General features: G+C 48.4%; 2 protein-coding genes across 2 annotated transcripts in view; both read left to right on the top strand.

Moving 5' to 3' along the window:
• The window catches only part of SRCAP (Snf2 related CREBBP activator protein), a 31590-nt gene extending 13128 nt beyond the window's left edge, over positions 1-18462 (top strand). The window contains exons 17-34 of the mRNA XM_036074266.2: positions 14-150; positions 240-426; positions 1907-2076; positions 2473-2738; positions 2949-3233; positions 3730-3894; positions 4175-4360; positions 4579-4845; positions 5193-6700; positions 9794-10059; positions 10179-10381; positions 12197-12366; positions 12517-12713; positions 12809-12923; positions 13337-13456; positions 14842-15036; positions 15189-15272; positions 15385-18462. Coding sequence (XP_035930159.1) covers positions 14-150; positions 240-426; positions 1907-2076; positions 2473-2738; positions 2949-3233; positions 3730-3894; positions 4175-4360; positions 4579-4845; positions 5193-6700; positions 9794-10059; positions 10179-10381; positions 12197-12366; positions 12517-12713; positions 12809-12923; positions 13337-13456; positions 14842-15036; positions 15189-15272; positions 15385-18069 — 7206 coding nt within the window. The 3' untranslated portion in view covers positions 18070-18462. The remainder of the gene's footprint in view (positions 1-13; positions 151-239; positions 427-1906; positions 2077-2472; positions 2739-2948; positions 3234-3729; positions 3895-4174; positions 4361-4578; positions 4846-5192; positions 6701-9793; positions 10060-10178; positions 10382-12196; positions 12367-12516; positions 12714-12808; positions 12924-13336; positions 13457-14841; positions 15037-15188; positions 15273-15384) is intronic.
• A 135-nt stretch (positions 18463-18597) lies between these two features.
• On the top strand, positions 18598-21987 carry TMEM265 (transmembrane protein 265). Its single transcript, XM_036074296.2, has 3 exons — positions 18598-19044; positions 20086-20256; positions 21494-21987. Exons 2-3 carry the CDS (start codon positions 20089-20091, stop codon positions 21653-21655), a joined length of 330 nt encoding a protein of 109 aa, XP_035930189.1. The 5' UTR covers positions 18598-19044; positions 20086-20088; the 3' UTR covers positions 21656-21987.
• The last annotated feature ends 1703 nt before the right edge of the window (positions 21988-23690 follow it).

Raw genomic sequence — 23690 nt, 5'->3', positions numbered from 1 at the left:
TATTTACTTTTAGGTTTTGCGGCCTTTTTTGCTGCGCCGAGTTAAGGTGGATGTTGAGAAGCAGATGCCTAAAAAATATGAGCATGTTATCCGCTGCCGGCTCTCCAAGCGTCAGCGCTGTCTCTATGATGACTTCATGGCACAGACCACGTAAGGGAGGATCGAGGGTGGGTCTTGGGGCCCTATATTGGAACAGATGTGATTGTCAGGATGCCCCATTTATTTTTCCTCTCTCCCAGAACTAAGGAGACACTAGCTACAGGCCATTTCATGAGTGTCATCAACATCTTGATGCAGCTGCGAAAAGTCTGCAATCATCCAAACCTGTTTGACCCTCGACCTGTTACCTCCCCCTTCATCACCCCAGGAATTTGCTTCAGCACCGCCTCTCTGGTGCTAAGGGCCACTGATGTCCACCCCCTCCAGGTAAGTTGTTCCCAAGGTTATTGGCCCTACCCCCAACCCTGCATCCTTTTCTTTAGGCAGGAGTCCGACCTTTTGCATCCTTCCCTCCTTGTAAACTGAGCACTGTTCCCCTAGTTTCATCGTTTTCTAGCTGTGTGCCTTAGGGCAAGGTAATTATTAATTGATCTCTAATCCTAAGTTTGCTTGCCCTTGAAAGTAGGGATTATAAAGGCCATATTATCTGCGGTATGTTTGTGAAAATTGTGTTAATATTTTTGAAAGTGCCTGGCATGTTAGTGATACTTAAATATTATTTTGTTTTCCTGTTCCTTCTCTCTTTTTGACCACTTTTCCCCCCAAAACTTTTGGTTTTGTTGTGGTAAAATACACAAATTTTACCATTTTAATCATTTTTAAGGATATGTTTTAGTGGCATGGGTACATTCACATTGTTGTGTGACCACCGCCACCATCCATCTTCAAAACTTTTTTCATCTTTCCAAATTGAAACACCATGCACACTAAATGATAACTCCTCATTCTTCCCTTTCCCCCAGCCCTTGGCAGCCACCACTCTACTTTGTCTAAGTTTGAGTATTCTGGGTACTCATTATAAATAGGATCATATGGTATTTGTCCTTTTGTGACTGGCTTATTTCACTCAGCAGATTGTTTTCCAGGTTCATTTTGTAGCATGTGCCAGAATTTCCTTCCTTGTTAAGTTTGAGTGTTGCTGCTTTATATCTGTGTCTATATATCCATATATATTTACACTTATACATGTGTATATACTGCATTTTGTTCATTTGTTTATCCATCAATGGACACTTTGGGTTATTTTCACCTTCTGGCTATTATAAATAATGCTACAGTGAACATGGATGTACAAATACCAGTTTGAGTCCCTGCTTTCAATTCTTTTGGGTACATACCTGGACACAGAATTGCTGGATCATATGGTAGTTTTATTTTTAATTTTTGAGGAACCGCCGTAGTATTTTCCATAGTGGCTGCTCCATTTCACATTGCCACAAGCAGTGCACAGGGTTCTGATTTCTCCACATCATTGCTAGCACCTGGTATTTTCTGTTTTATTATAATAGCCGTCTTAACAGGTGTGAGATGGCAGTACCTTGTGATTGTGATTTGCATTTCCCTAATGATTAGTGATGTAGAGCATCTTTTCATGGGCTTATTGTATATTTCCTTTGGAGAAATATCTATTTGGTATATTTGCCTGATTTTTTAATTGGGTAGTTTTGTTGTTGAGTTGTAGGAGTTCTTTATATGTTCTGGATATTAATCTCTTATCAGATACATGATTTGCAAATATTTTGTGCTATTCTGTGACTTGTGTTTTCACTTTGTTGGTAGTATCTTTTGATGCAGTCCAATGATCAGTTTTTTTCTTTTGTTTCCTGTGCTATTGGTGTCATATCCAAGAAATCATTGCCATATTGGTCCCTTTGACACCATGCTTTTGTGTTCCTTCTTGTACCAGCGGATAGACATGGGTCGGTTTGATCTTATTGGCCTGGAGGGTCGTGTGTCTAGATATGAGGCTGACACATTTCTACCCCGGCACCGCCTGTCCCGCCGGGTACTGCTAGAGGTGGCTACTGCTCCTGACCCCCCACCCCGGCCCAAACCAGTCAAGATGAAGGTCAACAGGTACCAGGGCTGAGGGGTAAAGGGATGGGTTCCTAGAAAAGGTGGCTACAGCTGGCTGGGAGCAGAAATTGGGGTGGAAAGGAGAGAGTTGGAGGCTAGGCTAGAATGTTTATATGGGATGGATGCAAAGTACTGGTGGAATTGGGGGAGAGAAGAGGGTCCTGGGAGGGCCCCTTGTGTTTGTCACTGATTTGTTTTCCCGTTTTTCTGCTTGGTGCTTTTCGGTTATCTTAGATTTCTTTTCCTCTTTCTCCTTTGTGTCTGTCCTTTTCCTTTACTCCTTTGGTTTTTGTTAATCTTTGTCTTATGTTTCTGCTTCATTTTCCTTATTCCTTTCTTTTCCTATTCCTTATTCTCCTTTCCTCCCTACCCACCCTTTTGTTTTTGTTCTTATAGGATGCTGCAGCCAGTGCCCAAGCAGGAAGGTCGTACAGTAGTGGTGGTGAACAGCCCACGGACCCCCATGGGCCCTGTCCCGGTCCGACCCCCTCCAGGCCCTGAGCTCTCCACCCAGCCCACCCCTGGCCCAACCCCCCCAGTGCTGCCAGCACCACTGATGGTGTCGGCCTCGCCTGTTGGGCCCCCGCTTGTTCCGGCGTCCCGGCCTCCTGGCCCTGTTCTGTTGCCCCCACTGCAGCCAAACAGTGGGCCTCTGCCCCAGGGTGAGTTACAAGGGGGCCAGCTTGCTTGGGGGTTACCTCAGGCAGATTGTTCAGATTGGGGAAGAAGTAATGAAATTAGAGTGTTGAGGGAGCTAAGTTGGAGACAGAGGTGTGGTGTTTGATGGGTTGGGAGGGTGTATGGAGATTTCTGGGAGCAGGCTAAGGCTCTAGTCAGGGTATATCTGACAGATGTTTGCTTTGTGTCTACAGTGTTGCCATCCCCCCTGGGGGTCCTTAGTGGGACTTCACGGCCTCCTACGCCAACCCTGTCCCTGAAACCGGCCCCACCTGCTCCTGTTCGCCTGAGCCCTGCCCCGCCTCCAGGCTCCTCCAGCCTGTTGAAGCCCCTGACAGTGCCACCAGGCTATACTTTCCCTTCTGCTGCCACCACCACCTCTACCACCACGGCCACTGCTCCCACCACGGCAGTGCCAGCTTCTACTCCTGCACCACAGCGCCTCATCTTGTCTCCTGATATGCAGGCTCGCCTGCCCTGTAAGTTCTCAGGTGTCTGTGAACGAAGGCTTTGAGATGGGAGGAAGGTTTATATGCTATAGGGCTGGAGAAAAGCTCGGGAATGTGAAAGCATAAAATTCTGGGTAGTTAATGTACGTGAAGTATTTTGGCATATGGTGGAAATTCATAATCAAGTAAGAGCTGTCAGGGAGTTCTCGGGCTAGTGGGGGAGATGACCCAGAGATGAGTAAGTAGTGGTAAACCTAGTAGTAGGAAGTTATTTGGGGCAAAGGGCAGCATGGAGTTGGGGGTGGTGATTAGCTCAGTACGGTGGCAGGCCATTAGAAGATATAAAGGAGATTGCTAGGCAAACAAGTGGGATTGGAAGGAGCACATCAAAGGCTCAGAGGCTGAGTTTGTTAGAATGTGGTAAATTGAGGGGGGGAGGGTTGGAGGAACTGGAGACCTGTGCTTCGTGGGGCGAAGAGGCCTTAGAGTCCTCCCTGTGTACATTCAGCCCCTTCTTTGTTCCTAGCAGGCGAAGTGGTCAGCATCGGGCAGTTGGCCTCACTGGCACAACGTCCAGTGGCCAGCGCAGGGGGAAGCAAACCTCTCACCTTCCAGATCCAGGGCAACAAGCTGACTTTGACTGGTGCGCAGGTGCGCCAGCTTGCTGTGGGGCAGCCCCGCCCGCTGCAAAGTAGGTAAAACCCACCCCCTGTCCTGCCTTTTTTTTCCTCTTCCTTGTCTCTCTGTTTTTGTTGTTCTTTTCAGACACAGTCTTTATGTTTCTTTCCCTAGCTTTTGGTGGGTGGGGCCAAAGGGAATCTTTGGAGGGGGTCTTTTCCTGGAAAAGATAGGGATAAGGTCATTCTAGAGAAGTTATTCCCTCTCTGTTCTTTCCTTTTCCTCTTGCCCTTGCCTCTGTCCTCCTCCGGCTGATAGCTGCTTCTCTTTCTCTCTCTCTTCCCTTAACCCAGGGAATGTGGTGCACCTGGTGTCAGCAGGGGGGCAGCACCACCTCATCAGCCAGCCTGCCCATGTGGCTCTCATCCAGGCCGTGGCCCCGACCCCTGGCCCCACCCCTGTCTCTGTGCTGCCTTCTTCGACCCCCAGCACCACCCTTGCCCCCACTGGCCTCAGCCTTCCGCTTGCTGCTAACCAGGGTGAGGCTCCTGGCCTTCCTACTTTCTTAGCCCTTGCTGGCCTTGGTCCCTTTAGGCATGCCCTGGGCTACTGTCTGTCCGGCCTTCCCTCAGTGTTGTTTTCCCTTGCCAGTATCTTCAATATCTGTCTGCTACCCTCTCCTGCCCCTGGACTATTTCCATCCTTTGGGTCTCTTGTCTCTTTTCTACCTTTCCCTCAATGTAGCTTCCTCTTGCAGTGCCACCAACCATGGTGAATAATACAGGCGTGGTGAAGATTGTAGTGAGACAGGCCCCTCGGGATGGACTGACTCCTGTTCCTCCGTTGGCCCCAGCACCCCGGCCTCCGAGTTCTGGGCTTCCAGCTGTGTTGACTCCACGCCCCACATTAACCCCTGGCCGGCTGCCCACACCTACTCTGGGTACTGCCCGGTCCCCCATCCCCACGTCCACTCTGGTGAGGCCCCTTCTCAAGCTGGTCCACAGTCCTTCGCCCGAAGTCAGTGGTGAGTCCAGGTGGCTAAGAGCAGATGTTTTTGCCAGGAATGGACATAGGGTGGTCCGGAGGATTTCTTAGTCACAATAGATTTCTAGTTTATCAGCATACTGACTCGGTTTGTAGTGGGCCCCAGAACTAGGGTGCTGAGGTCTTGCCTTATCTTAGAGTATACTTCTTAGAATCTTGGAGGGAAAGGAAATGTTAAGTTGTCAGAGTCCTTGAATCTTTGACGTCACAGGGTGGGAGTGAAGGTTTTCTGGGAAAGGGATGAAGCGTGGGGGTAAGGGGAAGGGTGGGACAGGGTAATAGAGCAAGAAAAGAATTCTGGGGCTAACTCATCCTCTGTCTCCACAGCTTCAGCACCCGGAGCTGCTCCCTTGACCATCTCTTCTCCTCTCCCTGTGCAGTCCTCACTCCCTGGGCCAGCCTCTTCTCCAATGCCAGTTCCCAATTCCTCCCCCCTTGCTAGTCCTGTGTCCTCTACAGTCTCCGTTCCAGTGTCATCTTCACTTCCCATCTCTGTCTCCACCACGCCTCCTGCCCCAGCCTCAGCTCCACTCACCATCCCCATCTCAACCCCCTTGCCTGTTTCGGCTTCTGGCCCAGCTCTGTTGACCAATGTGACTCCAACACTGGCACCTGTTGTCTCAGCGGCTCCTGGACCTCCCTCTTTGGCACCAGCTGGGGCTTCCCCGTCACCATCAGCTTTGACTCTAGGTTTGGCCACAACTCCACCCCTGTCTTCATCTCAGGCACCTGGTCACCCTCTGTTGTTGGCTCCAGCCTCTTCACATGTTCCAGGCTTGAACTCAGCTGTGGCCCCAACATGTTCACCTGTCCTGGTACCAGCTTCTGCTCTGGCCAATCCTTTTCCGGCAGCACCAAATCCAGCTCCAGCTCAGGCTTCCCTTCTGGCTCCAGCACCTTCTGCATCTCAGGCTCTAGCCACTTCTTTGGCTCCCATGGTGGCTCCACAGACAGCAATCCTGGCTCCTTCTCCAGCTCCTTCTCTGGCTCCTCTTCCAGTCCTGGCTCCATCACCAGGTCCTGCTCCCCTCCTGGCTCCATCGCAGACTCCAGTTCCAGTTCTGGCTTCTTCATCTACTCCAGGAACCTCTTTAGCTTCAGCTTCTTCACTGGTGCCAGCCCCAACTCCTCTGTTGGCTCCATCATCAACTCAGACCATGGTACCAGCCCCGGTTCCATCACCTCTCCCAAGCCCGGCTTCTACGCAGACACTGGCCTTAGCCCCAGCTTTAGCATCCACTCTTGGTGGTTCATCTCCATCTCAGACCCTCTCTTTGGGAACGGGGAACCCTCAGGGGCCTTTTCCAGCTCAGACATTGTCATTGACTCCAGCGTCATCCCTAGTACCAGCTCCAGCCCAGACATTGTCTTTGGCGCCAGGACCACCACTGGGTCCATCGCAGACGCTGTCTCTGGCTCCAGCACCCCCTTTGACTCCAGCTTCTCCGATGGGCCCAGCCCCAGCTCACACGCTGACTTTGGCTCCAGTATCGTCATCTGCTTCACTCCTGACCCCAGCTTCAGTGCAAACGTTGACCTTGAGCCCTGCCCCAGTTCCGGTGTCCACCTTGGGTCCAGCTGCAGCCCAGACTCTGGCACTGGCCCCGGTCTCAACACAGGCTTCCGCTTCCCAGACATCCTCCCTTATGGTTTCGGCATCTGGCGCTGCTCCCTTGCCCGTCACCATGGTATCCCGGCTGCCTGTTTCCAAGGATGAGCCTGAGACGCTGACATTGCGCCCCGGTCCCCCCAGTCCTCCATCCACTGCTACCTCGTTCAGTGGTCCCCGGCCTCGACGCCAGCCCCCACCACCACCTCGTTCCCCTTTCTATCTGGTAAGTTTTCCTCCCTCAGAGAGAGGGAACAGGAAGTTGGGTTTCTTTGGAGTGTTGGTAGAGTGGATGGAACAGAACGGTGTTACTTTTATCTTGGTAAATTACAAAGCCTAGTTTTGTGGACCTGATACTTGAGTGTGCAGTTGGACAAGTCCCTTCTCTTCCCTGGCCCTGTCCTCTTATCTGTATAATGGGAATAATAATCTATATTTTGCCTTTCTCAGAGGAGTAATTGAGGATCTAACGTGCTTTTAAACTATGAAGAATTACTGATATGTTCAAGGCTGCCTTGTTACTGTTGGTCTTTTTGGTATTTGATTATTCTTGAGTCAGTGTTGGCATCTAATTGCCTCATTTTACAGATGAAGAAACTAGTCCGCTAAATGATGTTATAAAGGTGACACAACTTGTGAGAACTCAAATGTGTTGACTCCATTGCTTTCTCCTCTTCCACACAAGAGGTATTCCTCAGAGATAGGAAGACTTTTCTCAGTTGCTAAAACCATCACAGTTGTCAAGTATTTGAACTTCTGAGGGGGGGTGACAACATAGAATACAGTTCCTTTAAAGATCACAAGCCGCTGACTAATGGTTATTTCTTGTAGGCTTTTTTTTTTTTTTTTTTTTACCTCCACGGTGATCAAGTGGGCAATAAAAAGAACTGTTTCTTGTCCTTCCATGAACTTTGTGGTAGCCATTTTTTTTCTTTTACATGTAAGGCTGCATATATGTTTGGTTAAGTTAAACTCACAGCTCAAATTAAATAATCCGGGAGGTAATAGGAAGAAAGATTGAGTGACTTGTTCCAGGACCTCTGTTTTTTTCTCCCTTTAAAATAAAGGGAGCTGCTTCTTACTCAGAGCTGCTGCTTATTTTTTGCCTCAGCCCCAGGCCCCCACTCCAGCAGTGCCATTAACTCCACCTTTGGTCTTTTTCTAATACTACCAGGTTGGTCTGGCTTGTTGAAAGTAGAGAGAAGAGAGCTAGATCCTAGCCCAAGAGTGGCAACTCCATGGTCTGTGCTAAATTTTGGTTGCTTTGCAAGTATGTAGAAGCTTCTTAACACTTTTTTTCTTGAAACAGTTTGACATAAAGATCACATACCATAGAGCTTACCCATGTAAAATGTATAATTTAGTGGCTTTTAGTATATTCACATAGGTTGCAACCATCACTGTAAGTGACTTTAAAACATTTTCATGGTCCTGAAAAGAAACCCCACACACCCTTAGCCATCATATTCCAACCCTTCCATCTCTTCTAACTTTAGGCAAGCCCTAATCTTTGTCTCTTTAGATTTGCCCATGGAGTTAATACGGTATTTGGTCTTTTGTGACTGGCTCTCTTCATTTCATTTTCATTTTTTTCATGTTTTTGAGGTTCATCCACATTGTAGCATATGTTGGAATTTTTTTTATTGTTGATTAACATTCCATTGTGTGGATATACATTTTATGTATCTGTTCATCAGTAGATGGACACGTTTGGAATATTTCTCCTTTTTGGCTGTTGTGAATAATGGTGCTATGAACATTCACTTGTAAGATTTTGTGTCTTCATATGTTTCCAGTTACATTGGATGTATGCCTAGGAGCAGAATTACTGAGTCAGAAAGTAGCTATGTTTAACTGTTTGAAGAACTATCAGACTGTTTTCCAAAGTGGCTATACCGTTTTATATTCCCACCAGCAGCACATCAGGGTTCTAGGTTCTCCACATCTTTGCCAACACTTGCTATTACTTGTCTTTTTGATTATAGCTATCCTAGTGGGTGTGAAGTGGTATCTTGTGGTTTTGATTGGTGTTTTCCTAATGGCCAGTGATGTTGACCATCTTTTCAGTGGTTGGCCGTTTGTGTATCTTCTTTGAAGAAATGTTAGATATTCAGATCCTTTGTGTTTCTAATTTATTTTTTTAAATTTATTTTCAGAATTTTTTTGATTTTAAGTAAATTCTGCACCCACCCTGGGGCTTGAATTCACAACCCTGAGATCAAGATCAAGACCATGCTCTACCAACTGAGCCAGCCAGGCGCCCCTACCCTTTTTATTTGGGTTATTTTCCTGATTTGAAAGAGTTCTTTATATATTGTGGATACAAATACTTTTTCAGATACATGATTTGCAAATATTTTCTCCTTTGCTACTACTTTTGAGAGCTGGCCTGTTCTGCTAGGATGCTTTCCTTTTTTACCTTGATCACCAGGAGCTTAAGAGGTCAAGTTTAAGGGAGCGGTCAGGAAGGTAGATTTGGGACATTGCTTTTTTTCAGGACCATCTCCTAGGGTCCCATTTCCTTCATTTGTTCATTCTAATAGCAGCTACTTATTGAGAGCCTACTTGGTGCCAGATAACTGAGCTACGTAGTGGGTGGTTATAGTGAGCAAGATCAGATCCGGTTCGTGTTATGGTTAGTTTCGTGGATAGAAGACATTAGTCAAAGACTCATACAGATGTAAAAGTACCAATCTGGTAAGTGCTGCAAAAAAAGAGGTAGTTTTATAGCCTGTGAAACCTTGTGCTAGTGATGGGAAAAGACTGGGTCAAAGTCCTACAGATTTCCTATTTGCCCCTTTTCTCTCTTAGGGTGATGAAGTCTAGATGTGTGATTAGCTTTTCCCATCCTACCCCATTCCAGTTTGGCCCTTGGCAGAAACCTGCCATGGATTTGATTAGCCACTCTGTCCTGCTCAGTGATTGGAGGAGGGTTTTTAATAATTGTTTTGGATCCACTTCAAGAAGGCAAATTAACTTGAATGTTGTGGAATAAGTGTTAAGAAACTTCCCAGAAATCATTTATTTTATGAACTTATTAGATACACAGATCTTAAATTTGAATATTCAGGCATTCTGTTTTGGTAGCATGCAAAGGAAGATCAGTTTTTTTTGCCGAGAAGTTATTTCATATAACATTTGAAAGGAGCAATTCTCATTATTGACAACTTGAAAACCACTAAAAGTGTAATGTAGTTTTGAATCCTGTGGTTTCTATAGGTTATGTTTAATTCTGGGATGAATGGTCAGGTTTTCTATGAGGACACTGATTACTTTTTCTGTGTTTTTGTTTTTGTTTTTGTTTTTCTTTCATCCCCAGGACTCTCTGGAGGAAAAGCGGAAGCGGCAGCGGTCTGAACGCCTGGAACGGATTTTCCAACTTAGTGAGGCTCATGGGGCCCTGGCACCTGTGTATGGGACTGAAGTCCTGGATTTCTGTACCCTGCCCCAACCTGTTGCCAGCCCCATCGGCCCTCGTTCTCCTGGCCCCAGCCACCCCACCTTTTGGACTTATACCGAGGCTGCCCGCCAGGCTGTACTGTTTCCCCAGCAACGACTAGACCAGCTGTCAGAAATCATTGAGAGGTTGGCAGAAGCGGGTCTTGGGGCCTCTGAGTGGATGTAGTGGTTAGGGCTGGTGAAGGTGCACTTTTGGGGCCTTTCAGAATTCCATCTTTTATACTGCTTGCCTTCTTCCTTCACAGGTTCATCTTTGTCATGCCTCCTGTGGAGGCACCTCCCCCTTCCCTGCATGCCTGCCACCCACCTCCTTGGCTGGCCCCACGTCAGGCAGCCTTCCAGGAGCAGTTGGCCTGTGAGCTCTGGCCCCGGGCTCGTCCTTTGCACCGTATTGTGTGTAATATGCGCACCCAGTTCCCTGACTTGAGGCTCATCCAGTATGATTGTGGTAAGTTCATTGATCAGTGAGGATCCCTTGACTTTTTTTTCTCCTCTGTTAGTAGCACTATATCAAAGGGATGCTATACATAGATTTTTGTGAATTTCGTTAAACATTAGACAGTTTTTCAGGCTATGCTTATAGGCAAGATGGAGAAGTGTAGGCCTTATGGATTCTTGGCATTCATGAATTTGACTTTGATGACAGTTGAAAATGTGTGCTAACTCATTCATTCAGTAATTATTTTCTATTTGTTGTATTTTGCTGATCATTTGGGATACAGTGGCAAATAAGATAGCGCAGCAGAGGATTTTCAGATTCGTGGGGAAAGGTGCAAGGTGGTAAAAGACTGCACAGTAAATAGTAAGTTTTGTTTTGGGAAAACACAAGGATTTTCCTGTCTTTGGTTAGAATCTTGTTGGTTAGAATGCATTTGGCTGTGGAGTAATGGAAAATTGACCAATAGTGGCTTCACCCGCAAGCATTTATTGTTTCCTTAATGAGAAATTCTGAGAATAGTGGTATATGACTGGTTCAGCTTACTGATGTTTTCATGGACCCAGGACCTTCTGGTCTTTCTGCATCCTTAGCTTTTATCTTTTTATTCTCATGTTTATTTCTTGATGGTCTTATCATGGCTGCCACACAACTCCAGGGAGCACTGCAATACTCTGAGCAGGAAGCAGGGCTTGAGATAAAATATTCTCAGCAAGTTTCTCTTTTTGGGGAATGGGGAGAAAGTTCTCCCTATTGACTCTGCTTCACAGCTCACTGCCTTAATTTGGGCCATATGCCCATCCCTAGAATAATCACTGACAAAGGGAAATGGCAAAGAGGAACTACGGCTTTTTTAGACCAATCATGATTTATCTTTTGGGGTTGGGTTGGGGCTTATCATCCCTGGAATCAAGGGATCTCTGCCAGCGTGTCTACAATGTAAATCAGGTTCTATTAATCAAGAATATCTTTTGGGCAGTAGTGAATTGTTTCTGCCACAACCCAGCAGAGATATTTCTGTAGTAACATATTTGGAGATTTTTTAAATGGCCTTAGAATATAAGACAGCAAAATTTTTATTAATACATACACTCAAAAAATATTTTCATAAAAAAACAATTGTGTAACATTTCAAACCATTTAGAGTAGATGAAAGTCTTTGTTAAAAGCGTTGAAACTGATTTACCAGAAACATTGTAGAAGGTATTTCTGTGTTTGATGGGAGGTTGAACTAGATAACTTCATAAGATCCTCTCTCCATGGTTCTGATCTCAGGGGTCTTCAATCCTTGTATGTAAGTCATGACATCCAATGGATGTTGTTGATGTCTGTCCTGTGAATCTGTTTTGTGTTTTAGGTGGCATAACTCAGTGTAGTTCTTAAGGATTTTCTTCCTGCTCATACACCATTGAGGGTTCCCTTTTTTCCAAGGTGTCTATATGTTATCCTACCCCTGGTTAGACACAGAAGATAGATCCAAGACAGGAGCAGACTGAAGAGGAGGATCCCATAAGGGAATAAAATAAAGTTAAATATTTCTTTAAAAATAATTTATTTTAGAAAAAGAGCACATTTATGGGGGTGGGATGGGGAGGGAGAGAGAATCCGAAGCAGACTCTGCGCTGAGCACAGAGCCCAACACAGGGCTCAATCTCATGACCCTGAGATCATGACCTGAGCCGAAACCAAGAGTCAGACACTGAGCCACCCAGGTGCCCCTAAAGTTAAATATTTTTGATCTCCTAGGCTAATTGAAACCCTCATCTAAAGGTTTTATTATTTTTCAACCACAGTCTTTCAGTCCCTGTACCCTTCATTTTTCTTCAGGAAAGTTGCAGACATTGGCAGTGCTGTTGCGACAGCTCAAGGCGGAGGGCCACCGGGTGCTCATATTCACCCAGATGACCCGGATGCTGGATGTATTGGAACAGTTTCTCACCTACCATGGCCACCTCTACTTGCGTCTGGATGGGTCTACTAGAGTTGAACAGAGACAGGTAACCCCAGGCATCTGCAGCCCTTCAAGGCCCACCTCAGCTATTATCTCCCATTTTGCAGACCTTAGGGTTCCAGAAGGGGCACCACTAAGCCTTCGGTCTGTTTCAGAGGATACATCTCCTGATACTGTCTTTTTTCTTTCTCTCTAGGCTTTGATGGAACGATTCAATGCAGACAAACGCATATTCTGCTTCATCCTTTCAACTCGGAGTGGGGGTGTGGGTGTGAACCTGACAGGAGCAGACACTGTTGTTTTTTATGACAGCGACTGGAATCCCACCATGGATGCTCAGGCCCAGGATCGCTGTCACCGAATTGGCCAGACCCGAGATGTCCACATCTACAGGTATTGCCTAGTGTCCCCTCACCTTGCATCCTCTTTACTGATAGGGTTTTATTAATGTATTTGGCTGTTTACACATGGCCTTCATCACTCCCTAGACTTATCAGTGAACGGACAGTGGAGGAGAACATCCTAAAAAAGGCAAATCAGAAGAGAATGTTGGGAGACATGGCCATTGAGGGAGGCAACTTCACCACAGCCTATTTTAAACAGGTACTAAGATCTCCCAGTCTATGCGGGAGAGAACTGCTATGCCCACAGGAGTTGCTCCTGCTTATTAAACTGGATGCTGGGGCTCCTGGGTGACTCAGTCGGTGAAGCGTCCATTCTTGGTTTCGGCTCAGGCTGTGATTTTGTGGGATTGAGCCCCACATTGGGCTCCACGCTCAGCAAGGAGTCTGCTTGAAAGATTCTCTTCCTGTGCCCCTCCCCTCAAATGTGTGTGCTCTCTCTTTCTTTCTAAGATAAATAAATCTTTTAAAAAAATAAAGAAGATGCTTTGGTCTCCACAGATCTGCCTATTCAACTAGTGGCAATTTCTGATTATTTCTAAGAGCTATTATCTCATAGTAGACTGGGGCCCAGCATTCCATGGGCTCTGACACTTCTTCCTGTTCTCTCCAAAGCAGACCATCCGAGAGCTGTTTGATATGCCCCTGGAAGAGCCATCTGGCTCATCTGTACCCTCTGCCCCTGAAGAGGAAGAAGAGACTGTGGCCAGCAAGCAGACCCATATCCTGGAGCAGGTGAAAAAAGAGCAGGCAATCTCTATAGAGTAGAGCTAATAGTTACGGTGTGGGTTTTCCAGGGGGAAAGAATGTTTCTGCTGCTTCTCAGATGACTGTTGGCCTTTAATAGTTGTGAGTAGATTGCTTATTCGTTCATAAGATTTCATAGAAGAAAGACAGGATTTGGAATTCTCAGTTACAGGTTTGAATTCTAACAGCACTTCTTACTAATTGTGTTTGTTGAGCAAGTCTGCTTAATCTTCTGAGCCTGGAATCAATCTTTTCACTTTTCTGAACTGCTAATGGGAAGGAAGTAACAGGATGAAATGGAATAGTGGATGTAAGAAGTGCTTTTTATGTGGTATAATCTCTTGTTTTCCAAACACTGATGGGTGCTTAGAATCAGTTGGGGAACCTTTTGGCTTTTTATTTTTTTAAGTAGGCTCCACACCCAATGTGGGGCTTGACAAACTCACAACCTTGAGATTAAGAGTCGCATGCTCTACTTACTGAGCCAGCCAGGTGCCCCTGGAGAGCTTTTTTTTAAAGGACTGATTACTGGGATCTGATCTGAGAATCTACTAAATTGTGACTTTGGGGGGCAAAGGCTGGGCATTTGTATTTTTTCAGAAGTAGATGTTAGACAAATACATAAATAAAATCTTGGGGGGAAAAATAAGTAGATGTCAGGAACTACAGGGTACAGTACTGTGGAGGTGTTTTTCCCTACCAGGTGCCGTCCCCTCATTGTTGAGCACACTCTAGGTTGCATCCCTTGGTGACTTTGGTGTGAGCTTTCTGGATATTAATCACAGGGGAAAATCAGAGGTGGTTAGTCTGTTGTCAAGAGGTATCTCAGTGCAAAAAAAGAATTAGGGATTTTTTGTGTTAAGGCTTTCTGGGACTGCTCTTTTGAGGAGATCTAAGACTGACTTGAATGGAAAAGGAAGCAGAACTAGAGGTTTCTAAAACAGTTACTTTCGGGGTGCCTGGGTGGCTCAGTCATTAAGCATCTGCCTTCGACTCAGGTCATGATCCCAGGGTCCTGGGATCGAGCCCCGCATCAGGCTCCCTGCTCTGTGGGAGGCTTGCTTCTCCCTCTTCCCCTCCCCTTGCTTGTGTTCCCTCTCTCGCTGTGTCTCTCTCTGTCAAATGAATAAATAAAAATCTTTAAAAAAAACAAAAAAAGTAGTTACTTTCACACTGGTGGGCTTCCGAGTGAAATATGGTTCATCCTATGTGGAATACTGCATTGTTTTGATAACTTTGAGGGCTCAGAAGAGAGTTGAGTTCAGTTATATACCTGGTTCGATATAAAAGGGGCCTCAAATTTTTGTCAGAATCAAACCACAGGATGTAGAGTTCTTTAATTCTCCTGGTTATTCTTCCTCACATCTTTGCAGGCACTGTGTCGGGCAGAGGATGAAGAGGATATCCGTGCGGCCACCCAGGCCAAGGCCGAACAGGTGGCTGAACTTGCAGAATTCAATGAGAATGATGGGTTTCCTGCTGGTGAGGGAGAGGAGGCCAGCCGGCCTGGGGCTGAGGATGAAGAGATGTCCCGAGCTGAGCAGGAAATCGCTGCCCTTGTAGAACAGGTCAGTGTTGTACCCAGTAGTTCTCAACTTCACCCTTCACAATTTCTTCCTCTGGACCTTGTGGTCCTCCTCCTATCTTCTCTGGTGAAAATAAGGGTGATGGGCCCTGGTTACCAAGTCCCTACGTTCATCACTACTGCTCCTTCCCACAGCTGACCCCCATTGAGCGCTATGCCATGAAATTCTTGGAAGCTTCACTGGAGGAGGTGAGCCGAGAGGAGCTCAAGCAGGCAGAAGTGAGTATTTCTAGGGAGTGGGGACCGAAGTGAAAAGTGGCTGCTTTCTACCCACTTCCCACCCTGCTTGCTTCCCTCTGACCACCCACTGTTTGGGCTCTCTTGTTGGTAGGAACAAGTGGAAGCTGCCCGCAAGGACCTGGACCAAGCCAAGGAGGAGGTGTTCCGCCTACCCCAAGAGGAGGAGGAGGGGCCAGGGGCTGGGGATGAGGTTTCCTGTGGGACTGGTGGAGGCAGTCACCGGCGCAGTAAGAAGGCCAAGGCCCCTGAAAGGCCAGGGACTCGCGTCAGTGAGCGTCTTCGTGGAGCCCGGGCTGAGACTCAAGGGGCAAACCACACTCCTGTCACATCCACCCATCATACCCGTAGCACTTCCACACCCCCACGCTGCAGCCCTGCCAGGGAGAGAGTTCCCCGGCCAGCACCTAGGCCTCGACCCACTCCAGCTTCAGCTCCTGCTGTAATTCCTGCCCCAATCCCTGTTCCAATCCCTGCCCCGATCCCCATTTCAGCTCCAAATCCAGTAACCATGCTTCCTGTTCATATCTTGCCTTCTCCCCCACTCCCTCCTTCACAGATTCCTCCCTCTTGTTCTTCTGCCTGTACCCCTCCTCCTGCCTGTACCCCTCCACCAGCTCATACCCCACCTCCCACCCAAACCTCTCTCTCAACTCCTTCTTCCCCTCTCCTGCTTGGTCTACCTTCTGTGCCCATCTCCCCCCCAGTCACCAACCTCCCCTTTGGCTTGGGGCCTGAGACAGAGCTGTGTGCACAAGCATTGGCATCTACTGAGTCCCCGGAGCTGGCTGATATGGCCAGTTCCGAGACTTCCCCGCTTACTCTTGTGCCCCCTAAGGATCTGTTGCCACTTGCTGTTGAGATCCTGCCTATATCAGAGAAGAACCTTTCTCTCGCCTCTTCTGCACCTAGCCCAACCCTGGAGGCTGACAGCGTCCCCAACGGTCAAGAGCAGGAAGTGCCAGAGCCTGCTGAGGGGACCATCCTCACAGTGCTGCCTGATGGTGAGGAGGTGCCCTCGTGTCTGAGTGAGAGCAATGGGCTGGATCTCCCACCTTCAGCATCTGATGAGCTACTTCCGGAGCCATTGGAAGCTGACAAGAGCTCAGAAGAGCTGGTGGAGGCCCAGACCCCAACCTCCAGCCCAGAGAAGACACAGGAACTTGTTTCAGCAGAGGTCGCAGCCCCATCAACCTCATCCTCCGCCACCTCCTCGCCTGAGAGTCCTTCACCTGCCCGGCCCCCTCGGCGTCGCACCAGTGCTGATGTAGAAATTAGGGGTCAGGGGGCTGGTCGGCCAGGGCAGCCTCCAGGCCCCAAAGTGCTCCGCAAGCTGCCAGGACGGCTGGTGACTGTGGTTGAGGAGAAGGAATTGGTGAGGCGACGGCGACAGCAGCGGGGAACTGCCAGCACCCTATTGCCTGGAGTCTCTGAGACTGGTGCCAGCCCGGGAAGCCCATCTGCCCGCAGCATGTCGGGGCCAGAATCCTCACCTCCCACCAGTGGGCCCTGTGAAGCTGCTCCCCCATCCACACTGCCCACCCCAACTCAGCAGCCCTTCATAGCTCGCCGTCGCATTGAGCTGGGGGTGACTGGTGGGGGCAGCCCAGAGAATGGAGAAGGGGCACTGCTTGCCATCACCCCTCCAGCTGTGAAACGTCGGAGGGGGAGGCCCCCCAAGAAGAACAGGTCTCCAGCAGATGCTGGGCGAGGGGTGGATGAGGTACCTTCATCCACCCCTAAGGGAAAAACCAATGGGGCTGACCCAGTCCCTGGGGCTGAGACCCTTATTGTTCCGGAGCCTGTCCTGGGACCCCAGCTTAGTCCTGGGCCCCAGCCTCTTGGACCCCAGCCAATTCACAGACCCGAGCCCATCATCCTCTCACCTGTGGAGAAAAGAAGGCGTGGGCGGCCCCCTAAGGCACGAGATTTGCCCATTCCTGGGACCATTTCCTCTCCAGGGGATGGCAACTTAGAGAGCCGGACACAGCCACTCCCGCTACCACCTCCCCTGCCACCACTCCCACCACTCCTAGCCTGTCCCACTGCTACTGTCGCCAACACTGTCACCAATCTCACCATGTCAACATCCCCACCCAAGCGGAAGCGGGGCCGACCTCCCAAGAATCCACCATCACCTCGGCCCAGCCAGCTCCCTGTCTTGGACCGTGACAGCTCTTCTGTCCTTGAGAGCTGTGGATTGGGGAGGCGGCGGCAACCCCAGGGCCAGGGGGAGAGCGAGGGTAGTTCCTCTGATGAGGACGGAAGCCGCCCCCTCACCCGCCTGGCCCGCTTGCGGCTGGAAGCGGAGGGAATGCGGGGACGAAAGAGTGAAGGGTCCATGGTGGTGGCTGTAATTCAGGATGACCTGGATTTAGCAGATAGCGGGCCAGGCGGGTTAGAATTGACACCTCCCGTGGTCTCGTTAGCTCCAAAACTGCGCTCGACCCGGCTGCGTCCAGGGTCTCTGGTCCCCCCACTAGAGACTGAGAAGGTGCCTCGCAAACGGGCAGGGGCCCCAGTTGGCGGTCCTGGGCTGGCAAAGCGGGGCCGCCTACAGCCCCCAAGTCCCCTGGGACCTGAGGGTTCAGTAGAGGAGTCTGAGGCTGAAGCCTCAGGTGAGGAGGAGGACGGGGATGGGACCCCACGTCGCCGGCCTGGCCCCCGCCGACTTGGTGGGGCCACCAACCAAGGGGACCAGCGCATCCTGCGCAGCAGTGCCCCTCCCCACCTGGCTGGCCCTACTATTAGTCACAGAGGCCGCAAGGCCAAGACGTGAGTGGGCTGCTCCTCCACCTAGGCTTTCTGCCATGGCCCCTCTTCCTCCACAACCAGGCCTGACTCTGTTAACCACTACTTGAAGTCTTGAGGGGGAAAGCCTCCAGGGAGACATAGGGGCCTTCTCCCTTCTTTCCACCAAAGTAGGGGGTAGGCAACTGGTTGTCATGGAAATGGGGCTCTTCACATACCCCTTCCCTTCCACCCCACATGGCTGGGCAGTGTTAAGGGTGGCAAGATAGTCTCTGTCCCCACCCCCTTGTACTTGATTCCCCAGCTATCTTTCACAGCCCCCCACCCTTAGGGGAAGGGGGAGGGGCTTCTCTCTACCATGAGTTTTTTTTTTTTCTTTTTTTTTTAAGAAGAAAAAATAATAAACTTAGTTTCTGTATGAGCATCCGCGTAAGGAGGCTTCTGATTTTCTGGTCTGGTGGAGGGTTGGGTGGGAACTTGGGCACCGTTTTCCTCCTCTCTCTTGTTCTTGCCAAAACCCTAGTACCTGATCTCTAACCCAGAATTATGTGTCTTTGAGGCAGAAATCACCCAAGAGGAGGAAGATTTGGCAAATCTGATCTGGTAGGGTGCCTTTCCTTAAAATTTCAGTTTTAAGTCACTCCAACTCATAACTTTTTCTTTCCTCCTATTCCCTTAGTTCCTGGGCTTTTCCCTCAGAGCTCTCTGATGCCTCAGACTTTTCCCTGCTTTTACCCCCATTGCTCAGGTGCTTTCACTCCTTTTCCAGAAGGCAGGCATCCTACCTCCAGTTGTTCCTTCCCCTCCACCCCTTTGCTTTCCTCCATCTTGCCAAACTAGTTTGAGTCAGCCACACCCCCTTCTGAGCTCCTGGGGCTTTTCTGGCCACCCAACCCCACCCCTGGGCTTGGCTTGGAGACCTGAGTCAGCTCCATCTCCACCCAAGCCAAATCAAACCTGAGGCAGGAGCCGAAACTCACAGTCCCTCGAGGCCTATAGCCAGGTAAGAGCCCCTGTTCGTTTTTACATTTTCTTTGGTCTCAACTCCCTGGACCCTCTCCTTGCATTCTCCCCCTAATGACTGTATCTATGTTAACCTCATCAGTTCTTTCCTCATACCCACTCTCCTGCAGCCTTGTGGCAGAGATTCTTTGGGTTCTGTTTATCTTGCCTCCTTTCACTCTATCCTTTATTGCTTGTGTTCAGAGAACTGTAAATGGCTCCGTTTGTGTAGGATGTAGGGGGATGGTTGGAGATGAGGGTGGAAAGGTGGTTTGATGCCACGGCTCAGAGGACTTGAGAAGTTAGGGAGATGAGGAATGATTAAGCAGGTTTCTGTGTGGGTTATGAGGTCATAGTGTTAATCTGAATATATTGTGTGGTCTGGGTTAAAATGGAGAAAAGAGGTGGCAGGGAGTCAGCATAGCGAAGGAGGCCCAATTTGGGGAGGTAAGGTTTTTCCGATGTTCAGCTTCCTCAACTATGAAGAGAGCTTAGATGGGTCCTTTCTCCCTCTTTTCCCCCATCCCTGTGTTTTCATCCACTGTTTTCACATGAAGTGGCTGCTCTGCTTGAAGTGGGGTACCAGGGCTTAGGGTGCCATTTTGTGACCCCTCCTTAATCTTCAAGGGCAGCTTCTGAGGGACTTCAGAGAATTTTAAGGCCCTTTGAAATACAGTTTAAAATCACTGATTTGTGTAGTCTGATTCCTAGCAGCTTTTGAGATTGTGTTTCTCCTGCTTGTCAGTGTGCACCTGTCATTTTGTTTTTCCCTACTTGTCAAAACAGTTAAGTAATACAGATAATGCTATGTTGGTGCCGGCTTGCCTTTAAAGACTCAGAATCTTAGGCTGAGAAAAAAGGATTCCGGCCGCACATTTCCGCTCTTTGGTCTCTGAGTCAGGAGGGGAATTCCCCAGTAAGGCAGCATTCCTGAGAGTTGGGCCAGGTCACGAGGACACATCAGAGAGAGGGGTGGAGTCTGACCCAGCCAGGCCGATGGCTCAGTTGTTGGGCTTACAATTACCTTGACTATCGCCCACAGGTGATGGAGGACGAGGAGAAGGCAGTGGACACCTTGGTGAGCAACATGGGAGCTGCTCATTCTCCATCCCCCATCCGCTGCTGCTGGCTCCGCCTCCGCTACTTGGCGGCTACTAGCATTATCTGTGGCTGCTCTTGCCTGGGAGTCGTGGCCCTTGTGTTTGCCATCAAGGTGAGGAATGCAATGCCTATGGGAGCACGGGGCGGGTGTAGTTAGGCAATGATCTGTCTACATTGATCGCACAGCTACTAAGTACCTGTCAGCTTGGCTCCGGGCCTGGTGTCAGAAATAAGAATGACATGGTTCCTGCCCTCAAAGGGCCCACAGTCTGATGAAAGAGAGAACTGTGAAAATGGGTAATTAATGGAATGTAGCTCATCAGTATTGTGATGGAGGAAACACAAGGTATTCTGGAAGCTAGGGAGGATATGTATGTGTGATTACATACGTGTGTATGTAGAGTAGGTGACGGGAAAGTAACCTTAAAGGATTAGTGACTAAGAGTTGAAAGAGTATTCCAGGTAAAGGGAGCAGTGTGTACAAAGGCCTGGACTATTAGTTCACACGACCAGACCAGTGAGGAATGGTGACAGATGAAGCCAGAGGGTCCAGATTCCTAAGGGCCTCCCAATGCTGTGCTTGGAGTTTAAACTTCACCTTGAAAGTAGTGGGGAGTACTTTCAAGAGTTTTTGCAGAGGAGAGTGACATGGTCAGGTCTGTGTTTCAGGGCCTACCTGGAGGATGGATTGGAAGTGGCAGGACTCGAGGCAGTTGAGCAGTGATTAGAGCAATCTGTAGCAGTCGGGAAGAAGCTGTGGGGTTTTTGAGAGGGCTCCACCATTTCCAAACACCGGGACTGCACATGTACCTTTGGAAAGGCCACACAGGCTAACTTAAATAGCATGCTGGAATTTTCTCAACCCTGGTTGTATTTTAACAATCAGAAACTGTATTCTTATCAGCATGAGAATTTCTAGTTTTGTCAGGTCAAAATCATAAAAAGAATCCTTAATAATGAAAGCGATGAGGCCCATTGGGCTAATGAGAAGGGGGTGTTGTTTGGCTGGACGGGAGGGAAATATTCCAAGATAGCCCTCGGTTTCTTGCCAAGGATTCCAAATTCTGAATGAACGTGGGATGAGTAGAAAGGATGGGGGATAAAAGGATTGAAAAGTACTTTCCCATATGTGATCTTGTGAGCTAACAGTGGCTACTCGGAAAAGTACACAGTGCTGAGTGGGAGCCTTACTTTGCAGATGAGGCATGAGAAACAGACATTGGAAAGGGAGGGCAGGGGGGTTGGGTGTCAGGTTTTGAGCCATGACAGGGATGGAGGATTGGTGTGGGGCAGTGGGCACTTTGGGGCAGAAGCAGGGGGAGAACCTAACCAAAAACCTGCCCCCACAGGCGGAAGAGCGGCATAAGGCAGGCCGGTTCGAGGAGGCAGTGCACTGGGGGGCCCGGGCCCGGAACTTCATCCTGGCCAGCTTTGCCGTCTGGCTTGCTGTCCTCATTCTGGGCCCCCTGCTTCTGTGGCTGCTCTCCTACGCCATCGCCCAGGCTGAGTGACCCTGGGTGGCCTCTGCTGAGAGTCAGCGAGACCTCCTGGATCCTGCAGTGCGGCATTGCTAGGGTCTGAGGCCGGCAGTGGTCCTTCCTGGCTGGAAGGATGGTGCCTCTCTCAAAGGTCTTTGGAAGAACTCTTCTAGACCTTTCTAAAAGGAGGCAGCAGCTGAAACTGTTGAAGGGAGGCCAGCCTGCTCTGTTCTTTCAGTGCCCACCATCCCCTATTTCCCCCAGCCTACTACATCCTAGGGGCCTCGACCCAGAGGTGGGGTTGAAGACCAGGCCTGATTTTATTAGAATTTGTTTTGTAATAAAAATCTTTTTTAGTGGTGAAATGTTCCTGTCTAATTGTTGTTCCCCTACTTTCCCTGGGCCCTTGGCAAGAGCCAGACTGGACATCTGACTGATGGCAAAAGTCTGCGTTTTCCCTTACTTAGGAGCTCCAAGAGGATTTTTCGTTTTTCCTTCTCCTGTAAGTTTCCCTTCTTGGAAAAACCCCAGCTTCTCCCTTGCACATCAGCAGAGAGACCCTGCGGCCAGATAGGAAGAGGAGCCGCAGCAGCTACTCTTCATGGAGTGCTTCCTGTGTCCCAGGCTGCAGTCTTAGGCGCTTTCTATCACCTAACTCCTTCAGCCCTCACAGCCACTCAGTAGGAGGTCCCACTGTTTTCATTTTATAGTTGAGGAAGCAGGCGCCCAAGGTCATACAGCTAGTAAGAGGCAGAGCTGACATTGAACCCAGACGCTTTGGTTCCAGAGTTGAGAGAGGAATGAAAGGGTTGGATGGCAGCTGCAGTGAATTTCTGCCCTGGATATGAAGCTCTGTAGGATTATAATGAATTTTCATATCCTTTATCTTGGGCCTCCCGGTAATATTTTAAACATTTTAAATTGTGAAGTATATCACATATACAGGAAAATTTCCAAAATGAGAACATAGCTTTTAACAAAGCTAACATCTGAAAACCACCATTCAGTCAAGAAATTGAACATTGACAGCACTCCAAAGCCTCCTTTAGACCTCTCCCAATCACTGCTCCTTCCTTTCTTCACACAGATACCTAGCATTCTGACTTCTAACAATGGAGTTTAGTTTTGCCTGCATTTGAACATTTATATAAATGGAATCCTATGTATTCTTTTTATGTTAGGCTTCTTTTACTTAACATTGTTGGTGAGATTCATCAATATTGGGTGTAGCTGTAGTTGTCATTACTCTGTAGTATTCCATTATATGAATATATTAACAATTCATCCATTTTCTTTTGGTGGACTTTTGGGATGATTCCATTTTGGGGATATTATGAATCTTGCTGCTATGGACATTCTTGTACATGGCTCTTGGAGTACATATGCTCTGGGAATTGAATTTTTGGGTTACTTCACCATAATTCAGAGACAGCAGAGCACCTAAAGGAATTCGAGATATTTGTTGCACTCTGAAGAGAAGATTAAAGGGGAAGATGGTTGTCTTCCATGTTCCAAAGTGCCTCAGGAAGGAAAAGTGAAGAGTATCCATTGCTGGTCTCAGAGGTTAGAGTTACAACACTGGTTAGAAGCCACACCTAGGGCATTGGTTCTCAAGCTCAGTTTCACCATAGAACCACTTGGGGAGCTTTAAAAGGTACTTATGGGGGCGCCTGGATGGCTCAGTCGTTAAGCGTCTGCCTTTGGCTCAGGTCATGATCCCAGAGTCCTGGGATCGAGCCCCACATCAGGCTCCCTGCTCAGCGGGAAGCCTGTTTCTCCCTCTCCCACTTCCCCTGCTTGTGTTCCCTTTCTCTCTGTCAAATGAAGTCTTTAAAAAAAATAAAATAAAAAAATAAAAAGTACTTATGCCTGGGCTTCAGCCCTACAGATTCCGATTTAATTGGTGTAAAGTGCTGCCTGCCTGGGCATCAGGGAAACACATTTTAGAGAAATTTTTTTTACAGAAACCTTTTTTTAAAGCTAATATTTCAATAATCAGCAGCTTTAGGTTACTAGAGACTAGATCCCATTCCCCCAAAGTGATTAAATGAGGTCTTGCTATTTTTTA

This window comes from Halichoerus grypus, chromosome 6, assembly GCF_964656455.1.
Source record: "Halichoerus grypus chromosome 6, mHalGry1.hap1.1, whole genome shotgun sequence".
Classification (NCBI taxonomy): Eukaryota; Metazoa; Chordata; class Mammalia; order Carnivora; family Phocidae; genus Halichoerus; species Halichoerus grypus.
Note: the sequence above shows the minus strand (reverse complement) of the source record. Positions and strands in the feature narration are given on the sequence as shown.